The 15,037-nt window shown below is 44.9% G+C and overlaps 1 protein-coding gene across 1 annotated transcript in view; it reads right to left on the reverse strand.

Moving 5' to 3' along the window:
* Window positions 1-15,037, reverse strand: part of LOC6545512 — a 66,830-nt gene that overhangs the window by 3,168 nt on the left and 48,625 nt on the right. Inside the window, exons 10-13 of the mRNA XM_001973290.3 lie at window positions 10,494-10,681; window positions 5,701-6,351; window positions 3,339-4,270; window positions 751-1,109 (exon numbers count right to left, since the gene is read on the reverse strand). Of these exons, the coding sequence (XP_001973326.3) occupies window positions 751-1,109; window positions 3,339-4,270; window positions 5,701-6,351; window positions 10,494-10,681 (2,130 nt within the window). The remainder of the gene's footprint in view (window positions 1-750; window positions 1,110-3,338; window positions 4,271-5,700; window positions 6,352-10,493; window positions 10,682-15,037) is intronic.

The raw sequence follows: 15,037 nt of genomic DNA on the forward strand, positions 1-15,037 counted from the left end.
TTTTGTGTTGGCCTGGTGCCGGACTGGCATAAACTTTTTCTGCAAGACATTTCGGGGTTTGGCTGCTGCGGGTTTGTCCAACAACCAGCCATCCCGCCAGTCGGCCAACAATCGCCAACAACCAGCAACCAGCAACCGCCGACAACGACAACCGCCCAACGGAGCAACTAACAACTAGCAACCGACAACCAGCAGGAGTGGTGCAGTGCAGCCTGGTGCAGCAGTCGGGAAACTTTGCCTGATTACAAGGACGTGGACAGCCCGCTTTGAAATTAACAGACAAGCCAGCCACAAGTGAAATTTTTGGTTGCTCCCTGCCGGCGGCACGCTGCAAATGGATAGCCCGGAGCACAGGGCTCAGCGCCAAATCACGTACAAATAGTGCAGGGCCCCAGGACGGGACAGAGATCCCGGCCTCTTCCGATGATATGAAACTTGCCAGAGTGGAATCCTTGGGACCAGGCATAACTAAGGTCCTTAGGCGCTATTAATTCGCCCAAGACTTATATTATTAGAAGCAGATTATTGAATTTGAGGTAAGAGTTCGCACGCCATTCAATAATTCACGTTCCTGGCATGGCAACTCCTATGTTAGGTATTTGCCCATTGACCCAAATTGATAAACACACGAAAGTTTCTTGGCCACGTCGACTTCCACGAACTGTTTTGCATGCAGTGGTTCCATGGGCAACCACATTCAGCAACTCCCTGAGAAATGGCCTGTGGCCTCGACCGGCAATCTGTACTTACCATCGCACCACAGGCTGGCCGCAATGCATGCATCAATTTCAGGACATTTGTATTCGCAGTCGGAATCCTTGGGAAAGAAGCCGAACTCGTTCAGCGTCTCGTTGGCCGTTGCTCCGCCTGCAGAGCCTCCGGCGTTGGCTGCAGATCCTGACCCACTGGTGCCCAGCCCCCCAATCCCCGTGTTGGAGCCCGCTGCGGATTGGGAGGAGGTCTGGGAGCCCATGCCCGTGGTCACGCTCGCGTTCACATGCAGGTCCAACTGCTGGAGGAGCGCGTTCTTGGTGCGGTGGATCTCGAGCCACGTGAAGGAGATGTCGCCGGGCTCCTTCAGGATTGGCTCCAGCACCAGGCTGATTGGTCTGGAAAGGGATTTGAGGAACAGGATTGTCAAAAAGTGGCCTTAAACAAGCGCCCTTTCATAAGGTAATAAATATTCATAAAGCTAAAAAAATAACAAATTGACATAAGATGTTTTCTAAATATTTGCAATTCTCAAAATCTAATAATTGGATATTAATAATATTGAATGAGTATTTTAAATAAATAAATTTACTACATTTTAAACGGATGAAAGAAGAAGGTAGGCTAAGGTACTTAAACCCTGAATTTTCCCGCCTGACTGCCACGCTCTGCACAACTTTTGGAGCATCCAGCTATGTATCTGGATGTGTCCTTTCGCATGTTCGCATCACCACAGCCTAGTAGTTGCTCAAGTGCCACTAATTACTCGCACTTTCAAGTTGGCACAGACAATATGTCTTACTCGTAGTTTGGCTTAAGCCGCGCATTAAGCGAGTTAGCCGTCAAAGTTTCGTTGGATGAAGTGCGGCACAATTGGCTTCACTTCAAGCCAATGAAACAAATATTCCCGAATTATACAAATTATACTATAACCATCTTGAAAGGATATTTCAATGATGTGTCTTGGATTTACTCCGACGCTAACTCTGTTTGAATTAATCTCTTTGAATTCATGCTCTTTAGTGCAATCACACTTCATTTCGTTGCCTCATTGTGTGGCCATTATAATTCACAGATGATTTGAAAAGCTCTCAATTAATTATCTAAAAAGGCTCAACACACTCATTAGCCAGCCAGGATATCCCGTGCAATGTCCAATTACCCTTTGGGGTGCCATAAAAATATGTTTTCACATGTCGTCCGCAGTGCAATATTCCTTCGCTTCTTTTCCGCCCATCCTGACTCCTTTTTTATGTTCTGCGGCGACAAAATTGAGCAAAATGCAAACACGGACAAAGGGAGGAAGGGAGGAAGGCTGACCATAAAATTTAATGGCAACACGTTAAGCGCAGAACCAGCAAAAGGGACACAGGTTGGTCAATTGCAGGACTCTCCCCAAGAAACGAGCGTAACGTCCAGGTTCACCGGTTCATTTCGGTGGCACGCACCTTGGACATAAATTGCCGGAGCACATACGGCCAACTTCCAGCGGGCAAAAGGCTCTTACCCGTAGCGCCACCTCTCCACCTGTCTTCGCCTCATGCTCGTTTTGCATGCCTCAGGCGCACAGCAGGGGTGGCGATTCTAGTGGCATTTTAAAAAATAATAATATAACTAAAAAACGGAAAGTATTTCAAGCTGTGTTGCCTTGCATCGAGTTGCCATTTTATAGAGACGTTCATTCAAGTTCATTTGCTCTGTACTTCGTTATTAACTTGTTTTATTCATTATAGCTGTTTTGCTATTTTTACCTCAGTATGCATAACGTACTTTCTAAAAGTATTATATTTCTATATTTAATATTTATCTTAAATAAATAAATAGAATCCTGCACTTTGAAAACTTGTGTATTTGAATTTAAATCTCCTAATTAGTTAACCGCAGCTGTACACATATGTCCATGTCTGACGGCCATGTTTGTTTGCCTGGACTTCGTCTCGTTTGCGTTTTCATTTTTTCATCTCTTATACAGCATATTTCTTTGCGCTCAATTTCCTGTATTTTGTTGCCGTCGTAGCCATTTCCTGTTATTGCATTTTTAAGCAGGACTTTTTGATGGAGCTTTGGGGAGCAGAACGACGAGCCTGAGAAGCCTGCTACCGGTGCAAATAAGCGCACAAGTTTTTTGAAATACTAGCTACTATTAAAATGCAATTAATTTTGAGTGAAAAATTCCCAAAATACTCGACCTAAGAGGCTTTTTGTGTAGTGCTCAGTTGCTCGAGTGGACTAACTCACATGCTCTTCATAATGGCAAGGAGTCCATGCGTCATTAGGCACGAATGTTTTCAAGTCCTGTTCCTTCTTTATGTGTTCCCGGAATATTTGTGAATTTTTTTCGGGGAATGGGTAATTGGTCCGGCAGACTTGTTGGGCGACACCAGAGCGTGAAATTGTAAATATTTCAGTCTTCTCTACCAGCAAATAAATAAAGCTAGGTACAGACGGCACAATATTATTCAATGGGGTCTATCGCTGCTGGTTTCCTATTAGTTATTTATGTCTCTTGTAAAATTCAACCCACGCATAAAAATTAAACAAAAAACTGCAAAAACCTATATTTTTAAAATTAAATGTATATTCAAAGAGGAATTTATGTATTATTTTCAGCCAGCTCTTCCACTTACTTGTTCATGAACAAGGGCTGGCCATTGGTCCAGTCCTCGGAGAAGATGTGCAGCGACATTGGCCGCGGACCACTTTGGGCCGGGCACACCACCCTCATGGGTCGCAGGGGTCGTCCGGAGTATATCATCAGGCGGTTCTTGGTGTGGCATCGCATGGCGTCCTCGGAGGTGGGATCCACGGGCAGATAGGCACCCCAGGTCTGCACGAAGAGCGACCTCTCGGCCGATTGGGCTTCGATGTACCAGGCCAGGCCTTCGCAACTGGCGTCCTGAGTCTTTAAAGGATACTTGAGTTCGTCCTCCCCTCCGGCTCCTTTAAGTTTCAACTGCTTTCTGCAGTCCGGTTGCCTCTTGAATTCGTAGGAAGCGGAGAAGAATACATCCGCAAAGTCCTCCGATATATTCAATCTTGTGACCGTGAAGGAGAGCTCCATTATCCTCGAATGGGAAACGAAGGTAAGCGGTGCGTTGCTGTACAAGGCACTGGAGTTATCGCAGAAGCAGCCCAGCTGGATTTTCACGTCCCTAAATGGAACATCGAACAGTCGCAGCTCCGTGATGCGGCCCTCGGGATCCAGTTGATTGCAGCGAGGTCTGCCTGTATGCAGATCCGAGTCCGTAGTGCAGGCTGTACCTTCTCCAAAGGACACGTTGTGCAGCACCAGCTTCACCCTCTCCGAAGGACCCGCCTCAAAGCGGTACAAGCAGGTGATGTTCTTGGCTCCACCTCGTCCGTAAAGGAACACATTCCTGGGAACCTGGATGTTGCCCTTGCGCTTCTTGAAAATTCTCGAGCAGAGTGGCGGCACCGGATCCTCTCCACGTCTTCCCGCCCAGGTCTCGCCACCCTGCTCCGTGTCCACAAACTCGTAGTTCAGCGCAAACTGTGCTGGGAATAAGGCGGTGCCCGTGTGCGTGTGGAACTCCAGTTTCTGAAAGGGGAAATTGGTAATAAGAGAGTTGCAATACTGTAAAAAATAGTTGCCTTGCATGGGATTACAATAATGGTATTTTTAAATAACTACAGCATGGATCTTTTGCATCTCTTAACATTTGTAAAGCTCAGAAAGTATTTACAAGCTTTCTAAATCGGTGTATCCCTAAAAGGGCTGTGAAAACTCATGAAAGTACTGATGAAAATTGTTATAGAACCGAGTTGTTCCACACTTTTCATAATATTTAACTTACATGAACATTCCGCTTACAAAGGAAATAACTGTGCCATGTTTAATTTAGTTTTAGAAACTATTTAATGTCGACAGCGCCACAAAGTGCACATATGTACATAATTTAAGGGAGCCTTTGGATATTTCGAAAAGTTCTCTATGAATGCACTGCGAGCGCGGAATTCGGCATCACAATATTTGCAGTTCATATTTGTCAACGAGGAGCGACGTCAAAAAGGCTAAGCAAGCTTATTGCGGTTGTCTGTTTGTCCGTGCATGCCGTCAATGCTGTCAATGCCGCCAATGCCGCCCGCTTTCCCGCCCACGGCCACGCCAACGCCCACTTTCCGCCCCCCGTTTGCCTCTGTATTGTGTGCGTGTGTGTGTGTGGGGGGGGCTTTGGCGAATTTGAATTTGGCGCCGCCCCTGGGAAATTCGCTCTGCTCCTTGGTTATTTGTGCACGTCTGGCGATGCAGTCGAGTGTTTAATTTGATTAATTTTGTCAAGTTTAAAGCAAACACGAATCGCTCTGCACTCTGCCAAAAAATTCCCAGCTTCCGGCTCCCAGTTTGCAGCTCTCCAGTTCTCCAGCTGCGTTTTATTTATTTGTGAGGGCCCTTGGGCGTGCCAAATTGGGCACTCGGCACTCTACACTCTACACTCGGTGCTCGCCCGGCAGCCAAGGTGCAGTCACAAAGTCGTGTTCCCCCACTGCCTGATTTTTATTTTATTTTTTAAGCCCCGGCCAGAACAAAGAAAACAAACAGTGGCAGCTGACAAATTAGAAAAGTCCTTCGTTAAGTTATAATTCTCCCGACTTCGTTGTGATGCCCAAGACAGCCCAAAGGTAGGCTACTGTTTCGATTGGTCTGCCGTCGGCGAGCATAAAGTATTGCCTACTTTTAGGCAGCGCAACTATCTAATGGCAGCCGGAAGTGAGCCAGTCAGAGGTCTTCTAGGAAAAAGAAGCAATTTAGCAGGATACTAAAATTGATATCTGGATTCTAAGCATATTAAACGAGGGTATATTCCAAGAAACACCTGACTCAACCTTTAAACGCTAAAGTGGAAGTCTTTTCTAAGCATTTTCTTTTATGCCTGCTTGCAGTCATAGCATATGCATAAGAAAAGCTGTAGTTCCAGTACTTATTCGACCTTTGGGCATTTACCCAAGTAGTGTGTTTGATTTACTTACCAAATCCCTTCCGGTGCTCACGTAGCTCTCCAGCGGACTGCAGGGCCTCTGCTTATTGCCGCCCATCACGGCACTACTTCCGCTCACTCCACTTCCGATGGCAGTGTGATCGCACAGCTTCGGCGTTTCGTAGTCGTAGATCTCCAGCATGAGTCGTCGCTTCCCCTTGGTGCTCATCAGCGCCACTGCGCTGTTTCGGTCCGAGCTGACGACCGCGGCTGCGGAGACCTCCTTGGAGGACTTGCCGCTGGAAATGTAGTTGAGGCTGTCCTTGACCCCGGAAAGGGGCTTACCGGAGCCAGTGGAGCTGGTGGATGCTCCGCCAGGCCCGCCTCCCTGGTAGCCGCTGTACTTGTTCTCCTGGTTGAAGACACTCGACTGCGTGGGGCCGTAGATGTAGGTGTCCACCGGATTCCAGGCGTTGTCGATGTTCACCCGCAGGTTCCGGTTCAGCTTCGGATTGCTGGCGCTGTAGTAGTAGCTGCCGTAGTTGCTCTGGTTCAAGAGGGTGGGCTTGCCCCCGTCCGCCGAGGAGGCGACGGGCGGTGGAGGGGGCGGCTGGCCGGTGGTGGAACTTGTCGATTTCATGGGCACATACGTACCATAGCTGTCCCACATCCTCAGGCGCGTTATCCACGGCGGCAGATCGCTCTGCAGAAAGACAATTGGAACACATGTTATTGCTTAATTCTTTTGCTGACATTATTTGTGCGTGCACTGAGAGAAAGTACCTTGAATCGTGTAAGGCTTAAAGAATTTCGGAATTGTGCTTGTCCTAAGAAAACTAAACTTCTGCTCTTCCATTGCGAATAACTGCTAAATATATCTGCTAAATATCCAATGAGTGTTACGAGTGTTTTTGAGTGTGTGTCATCCCACGCGTTTTTCACGCTTTCCCTGTGGCTCTCTGTTGCTTTTCCTCGTTAGTTTGCCGCGCGCCCCCGTTTGTCACATGTCATATTCAAACAGTTGCAAGTGTGAGTTATTTGTCGTTTGTCACTGTCCCCAGTAGAAAGGCTCCACACTCGTCGGCTGCGTAGTTGTAGTCGCAGTCTTTGCATTCCTCGCAGTCTCCTTGTTGTTGTTTGCAGGCATTAAATATTTTTCCTAGACGCCTCCTGGCTGACAATGTTTATGTTTTCCCCCACCATTCCGCACCATTCCGCTCCATTCCGCCTAGGCCCTGATTATTGTTGACTGTGTTAATAATGAAAAAGACAGTTGCAAACAGCTGCGGCTTGGCTGAAGAAACTGAACTGAAGTAACAGACTCCGGACCAGGACGATGTCATGGCTCGAAGTGTCGGCCCAGAAACTAACTGACAGGCGTTTAAGCCCGCTGCCTCTGTTCGTTTCATTTAGTTGATTTGCTTGCAGATGCAACAGCAACATTTGTGCGCCTTATTCTGTTAAATGAATCCCTGAAATTAAAGTCCACGCAGTGGGTGTGGCAAATAAAAACAACTACTGAGACTTAAACACAATTTTAAATGGGGCTATAAGTACGCTGCACATTTTATCACCAAAAACACAACCTTTATTTTATATTCAAGACTCCTATATTTATCATATTCATTTCAGTCACAAACATTGGGAGAATGTTCCTTATATAAATTCCTAGAATGCTACGACTACCAACATTTTCCGAATTCATTAAATTCCGGAGGCAACCACATCAATAAAATATACTACACATGCGGCTCCTTGATTGCTTTCACAATTTCTCCAAGGCATTTGCCAGGGACGCAGGAACTCTGGAAACATTTCACCTGTCTAATCAGATAAATTGCCAGCCGCTTTTCATACTCCCAAGGTCGTTCTCTGTCTAGACGCATATCACGTGAAGCAGGGGCTCCTAATTTATTTTTGGAAGACACACTCAGCCAGCGTTTGTAAAACTGTGTGCCAATTAATTTGGCCAAGCCCATTGGAAAAGCGCAGAGAGAGCAGATAAATGGTGACTGAACTCTCAGCCAACACCCACACAATTGTCTCTTCCGTATTTGGGCCACGCCCCCCGCAGGATGCTCCTCTGTCCGTGTCAATTGCAGTTGCCTCACCTACACTTTAAATTGCGAAAAATGAAAAGCTGCCAGCACACAAATAAACAAAAAACGGGGGGAAATATATCGAGGGGCAGCAGCGAAATAAAGCAAAATAACTTTGCAGTAACACCTACCACGCCCCCACCGCCCACCGTGCACCGAGAATAATGGGTAGATAGTAAATGGTATTTCATGCGGTCGAGCGGGTAAAAAAAGATATATGTATGATCTTTAAGTAAAATATTTAACAATCCTGCAAGGTGTTAAGCTTGTTCGAAAACTCGAATTTCAGTATTATTTGTAAATTTTTTACATTCAATTTAATCGATATTTTATACAAATTCGGTATCCTCAGATTCGAATAGAATGTGTGTCGAGCAAATAAATAGTACTCTTTAAATGCATGTAATACTATTGAATCGAATCATTGAAATGATAGTTTCCCTAATTTTTGTTCTGTCGAGGTCTTGCAGACCGACATTTTTCTCAGTGCATTCATCTCGCCCTCTTAAGCGGCTACAAACGGGAGTACAATAAAAAGTGACAGGACAGAAATATGTGTAAAATAAAACACAGAACGGGCGACTCCGACGGGCGGAGTGGGCGGTGGAGTGGGAGTGGCAGTGGGAGTACGGGAATGGAATCGGCAAAAACAGTTCATGAATTTTGTAACAGCGAGGCAAAGTGACACAAACAAAAACAGCAGGTACTGCGGACTGAAGTCACTGGAACGTGGGCGGGGATAACGACAAGCTCACAAACAAGTGAATGTGAATTTTCTAAAATAAAAAGGAACAAATGAAAAAGTACAAGCACGGGCACACAAGAGAAACCGAGGCAAAACAAACTTTTTAAATTAAGAACCAAAGTTAAAACTCGCCGGCGAAATAAAAAATACAATGGAAGTGGAAATGGGAGTGGGAATGGAAATGGGAATGGAAACGGGAATGATTGGAGTGGCTGTGGAGCAATGCTGGTAATACTTGTAATGCGACGACATTTATGAGACCGCGCAAAGCGTTGACATGTCCCCATATCATTCCATTTCACCTTCCATTATTTCAATGCTGTGATCTTTGGCCCGCTGAACTAACTTGGCTGAAATGCTGGGCAGTTTCGAGCACTTTGACAAGCAGCTTTGCAAGTTGACAGCGGATTGCGCTTAGAGATTGCGGCTTTTAAAGTTAAGTGCGTATACCTTTGCAAGGGCAATACGAAAAACGTTGGGCAGCATTAAAATATCGAAATTCCAAAACAAAAATATTTAATATAAAATACAAATATTGATTAGCAATACCTTAAGGATTTATTACAATAAAGATAGCTTACACTAGCAGCGACTATGAGCACTCTTTATGCTCTATCAAGGATCAGTTTCTTATAAAGATAGAGAGATTTATGTATGATTCACTGCTAGGAGCTGCCTTGCGCAGGAATCACCGCACTTTAATGTAAATTGGGGCAACTTGCGCGGACTCTCCAGCTGCAACTCGAATGCACTTTCGCGTGGCCCAGCCCAAATGACCATTCAGTTATCTGGGGACAGGGGGCACCTTTCATCCTTTGAGGACCCGCTGACCCGACATTAAGCGCAGTTCGCCCAGGCGAACTCAACGTTCTACCTTGACACAATTCACGGGCCGTTAGGCAGGCGACAACGAACATTTAAAATGCACACACCAGTGTGACGAGCGCACTAAGAAAAATCGGCACCAAGTTGCATGTATTCAGAATACTACAGTTTAGTAGGTTGCACAGTAGCAACTGCATGCAAATGCACTTATAACCTTTGTGTTTTCAGGACGGTAATGCACTGAAACTTTCCCATTCATATCAATTTGTTTTCGCTGCCATGGAAAAAGAGGTGGCAGCACATTATTATGGACACTTGTGTTTCTTGGCTGTGCCGCATTTTGACGCAGCTGCCACTGCTGGCGGGCAGACTACAGACTCAAAAATGTCTCGTTAGGAGTTGCGTAAGCTTTCACTTAATTATACATTTCATACGGCGCATTTCAATGGCTGCATTTTTAATTGGCCAGCAGAGACAAAGTGTCGACCGACTGGCACTAATAGCAAGACATGTGGGGGATCTGGAGCCATGGGTGGGGCGTAGGGGAGTCCAAGACAATGGCAAATGGAGGAGACGCCGCTGGCGTGGACGCAGTGCATTTAAGAGACAATGCACGCGGCAGCCACCCACTTCGGCCCACATCCACCCACCTTTTCCAGTTCCACCCCGGGCATAAATTTTATGCATTTATGTAAACGGTTAACTATAACGGGAGCACAATCCCCACACTGCGCCAAATGCTTGCTTACAATCACTTTGTGATTAGTCTGAAATAAATCTGAAATACATATGATACAAGTCTCATTTCTAGTCAATTTCGAATGACAGGCAAGGGATGATAGTCAAAGTACTGGCCAAATATTATTTAATGTAGAAGGAATATTACAATTAGATTATTGAGAATGCACATTACTTTTCAATAATCAAAAATAAATAAATAATTGAATGCCTTTCAATTCCCCCGATTTTCTCCGATGTCTGGAATCAGAAACCTAATCGATGACCGACTTCTTTAACTACAACTCCTTCAAAAATGTGTCCAAGCAGCACTGGGTCTTACGTACTCATTGCGATACAGTTTCTCTCAGTGCACCTCCACCCCCTCCCGCGACATCCGTTCGGTTAAACGCTTTGTGGCGCAAGCACAGACGCTCAGCAAAACTCGACTCAACTCACCCGTCCCAGCGTATTGTTGTCGTGTATCGCCTGCTGCAGGATCTGCAGATTGTAGCTGGTGAACGATAACCAAATCAGGTCACCAGGATATCCGTGAAAGTGGTACGTGCATGTCGTATTCGGCGGAAGCGTGTGACGCGGACTCACAATGCGTCCCATGCGGCCGCGGCGCGAGAATAGCACATCATCTGGAAAGGGGCAGAGAAATCGGGAGCGTGAGTGGAGGAGATTATAGTATTCATGCTGGCTGCTATAGGATATAGATATATAGATATATATTTATGTACACCGATGTTGCCGACTTTTTAATATGTCCTAAGAACGCTGTGTGACAAGCGGCTTACGCCTGATTTAGGTTAATTTACAATGTGTGCCTGGCTGGTCTTTTGTTTTACACATTCTTTGTGTGCGGATAGTGATTACGAAATTGGGCGGAGTGTATTAAAAATAAATATTTTAAACTCAGATCAAGATACACTAAGAGGAGTGATGGAGAAATAAGTTAAATGAATGATGTGTGATTACATGCTAACTTATTTAGCAACTCTTGTCCGGTCCTGTTCTTAAAATAATTGCAGTCCTCTGCAGTGCATTCCATTGTTTGCTGCTCCTTTCATGTCTAGTCTCTTGTTCCCTAATTTCTGGCCATACCCTTTCATTAATCACAGCCAACTTTGCACAACATTGGCGCCGAATACAATGTTAAAGCTCCGGCAGTTGGCTAATGCTGCAATTCCGGCTCCCGGCTTTAATTAAAGCGGGCAAAAAGGAAGCGGCAACAAAGAAGCAGTGGAAAAAACCAGGCTAACAACGCGCAGAGCAAACCAAAACCCAGAGCTACACAGCTTCGGCCTGGGACAACTTTGGCAACTTTTGATTCAAGTGACAAATTAAAAAAGGCAGTGCGAGCAAAACAACGCCGCAAAAAGCGGAGGAGCCAGGCAGGAGCAACATCTACTCGGGGTTTCAATTGGCAAAAGTCGCCACGTTTCGCAGCAATGCGCCAGCAGGAAAAGCTGGAAAATGCGGAAAAGCGGGGGAGCGGGAAAAGCGTGGCTGGCTGAAGTGCCAGTCCACATAAAGGAAACAATCGTCAACGGTATCGATGATAACACCTGCGTCGATTCTAGCCGCTGCGACAGCTTTTCCAACTTGCCGGCGAAAGAGGCCAGGAGACTTTTGATGTGTGCCGTGCCGCATCGAGTGGCAGGCAGAGGGAGAAGTAGCTGCAGCTGCCACAAGGCAAAAGTTGCCGGCCCACTGAGCCCGCTTTTCTTCTCCTCTTTACTTTCTATTTTTGGCTGGGGAAAAGTTGAGGAATAAAGCCAGTTGCAAGATTGCTCCTTACACTTCAATACACTTCAAGAATCATGGCTAAAATAAAGCTTTTTTACGCCTGAAGTGGGTTGTTTCTCTTGAGTATGGGTACTCATTTAACGCGATTGAAAAAACCAAACCCTAATTAAGTAGACTTTATATTTAAATATCATTGGATACGTGGTTAACAAACGGTTCCCAAATATTAGGTCTCAACAAGTTAGTTTAAGCATTTGTTACTCAAAGAAGTAGCTCATATTTCCCAGTGTATGTATGCGAGAATGCTAGCTAAGTAATACGTTTTTATGAGATTTTTATTGTCACATTTCGCTGGCTGCGGCAAATAAAAGTAAAGTGGCCTTTAAACATGGTATGGGAGTTTAAAAAAGTGTTGCCTACATTCGTGCGTCGTGTATGAAAGGTGGGTCGTATTAAACACGTACATTGTTTTGGCAACCTCAAATCCATTGTTCATTCCATTTCTGTCATATGCTTGAAATATACAAATCAAATTTAACTCGCATTTCGGATGCAGACGAGTGTATGGTTTTTAAGGCCCTTCTGTGCGGAGTGGATCAACCAAAGTGAACATTCATAAAATTTGCAGTCGAAACTGTCAACAGAAATCCCAATAACATTTTTCAACTCGCTGGGGAATTGTGATTTCGCATAGCAACTAAAATGCGCAAAATAATCGACAACTCGCCACATGAAAGATATACATATATGTATACGCAGTGTTTGCGACACAAGTGTTTGCGACTAGCCAATGCATATGGCACGTGAAATGTAATCATTGGCCATTCCTGCCCTGGCATGTGAATTAGTTAACAGATGGCCAGGAGCACTCAGTCCTAGAGATGGCACTCCGGGTGGAATTAGCCATGCAAAATACTTGTACTGTAATACTTGTAATGCCTTTAAAATATGCAAAGGTTTCTCTAGTTCCATGCACAATTGTTCTTAAAATAGAAGACATTCTGTGCTTTCTAATGACATCCTGGTAGTGGAAAAACAGAAACCCCTCACGCGCACATCTCTAATTTCCGGTGGAACTCATCTGGTTTCGGTTGCACGAGTCGGCGGCAATAAATTTCGCTTCGACACATTTGCGCTGACTGCGTGGGCTTACAACAATAAGAGTACCCATAGCCATCGAGGCCCAGACTCCAGATATATGGCCACTATATGGTCTCGCACACACGTACGGAATAATTCAAGCCAGGACTGTGTGGTGCGTAATAGCAGCAATAATAATAATATGCTTATCAGCTGGCCATAAAGTGCGACTATCGAGTGGCAACACTGCGCAGACAGGTGTGTTTGTGGGCCTGGGAACCCTGGACCCATACCTGCACCTGGAATAGGGGAAAACCGCAAGCGCTGGCAATAAAATGGTTATTTCTGCGATTTATTATTAGAGTGCATTTGGGCCGCCGGCGTTGGGGCGTTGGGGCGGTGGAACGGTGGCTTTGTATTTTTTCCCTTGGCCAGCAACCGCAAAATGTAGTCGCAACACATTTGGGGCATTAAATTATGGGGTGTTACCTTTATTGATTGCGGGGGGAAGGAGGACTTGGTCCTGGCAGCCAACTATTGCTGATTGAGTAGCGTTTCCATTTCCATTTCCATTCAGGGTCCTTTTTCTCGCTGATTGTTTACTGGATTGCCGCCGCGGTTGCTGTTTTTCGATTTCGATTTTGGGGCCCCGACGAGTGCGCAAATTAAATAGAACTCGCCCCGCAGGCTGTGTTATGTATATAGTTAGTGTGGCATATCCGCCCATGGCGAACTGGCCCACTGGAGCTGTTTATTTTCGTTTTATGCTGCATTACATTCAACACATTCAAACAATTAGCTGGACCAAAACCAAACCCCAATTGAGACTATTTCCAAACCGGACCATTTAAAATGCGAGTGGGCTCCTCTGCGAATATATCACTTAATGGATTGTCACGCATATTTGATGGCGCTGAATTGGTTTTTGTTGAATTGCCGGTAAATCGCCATAAGCCTAATGGTCATTCAACATTAAATTGATAACTGCGCCAGGCGCTTTCGCCTGATTTCGAATCCTTTTTTGCCTGGCAGTTTTTATTTATTTCACACGTTCTATGCATATATATGTTTTTGTTTAATTTAAATTAAGGGATGCCGGTCTATATGAATTGGATGTGATTGGAAGGCAGATATTAATTGGCACTGTGCAAAATGGCAATTCTTTAGCTGCTTTAGATTGATACTTGTACTAATTTCAATTTAAATTAATTTACTCGCCATATGATTTACCGGTGCAGCCCACATTTGATATATTTTGCATTTGGTAACAAAACGAAACCAAAAATAAGCATTTTAAGTTTAGCCATGGCCAAAATGAATGCAACGAGAATAACAAACCCCAAGCCAAAAAGCGAAATATGATTGGCCCGTCGCGCAAAGCAAATTAAACGTAATAAATAATAAATGAGTGGCAAACAAAAACATTCGCTTTAGTCCCGCTTTCCCATTTGGCCACCACATTACGTATACGTATACGTATGCGTATGCATCACATCGAGCAAGTTAATTATGTTTTTGTGCACTGTCAAACCGAAATTTACGAAATTTCCAGCCCGGGGCAGAAAGTAGCTTAATAAATATATGCAGGGGCATGCCCCAGTCCCCAATGGAAGTTTCCGTATTCTGGGTGTTTGCCCTAATAATTAATTTCCATGGAAAATTAAGTTGCCAAAGCTTTCAGCCAATTAATGTTTGGTTGCACCAAGGGCGAAGGTTTCAGAAGACCAGATGGACCGTATTAAAGCCAGTTAAACAATATGTATACAATATGTATATTTTCGGGGAGGCAAGCTGAAATATTTGCCTAAAAATCAAATGCCACAAAAAAAGGCACACAGTTAATAGAGAGCGGCTACAATTTTGCCTTTCATTGACAAATTCAAAATTAAATATTGATATTACATAAAAGCGCATACACACATGCGAAAGCACACACTCGCACACATTCGAATGCAAATAAAATGTTGCCGTTATGTGCAAATATGCTAATTTGTTGTTTGCCAATCATCCGCCTCACCACGCCCCCGCCACTGCCATCCCCCTTGGCCAACTCTGTTGTTGTTTTCAATAGCTTCCTCTTCCCATCCGCTGATTGCAAACAAAATTGCAACTCAATAAGCAAACTAAACAGCAAATATTCGCCAGCTTCTCCGACATCGCAAACCCAT

Source organism: Drosophila erecta, unplaced genomic scaffold, assembly GCF_003286155.1.
Source record: "Drosophila erecta strain 14021-0224.00,06,07 unplaced genomic scaffold, DereRS2 tig00000021-arrow-pilon, whole genome shotgun sequence".
In the NCBI taxonomy this organism is placed as follows: Eukaryota; Metazoa; Arthropoda; class Insecta; order Diptera; family Drosophilidae; genus Drosophila; species Drosophila erecta.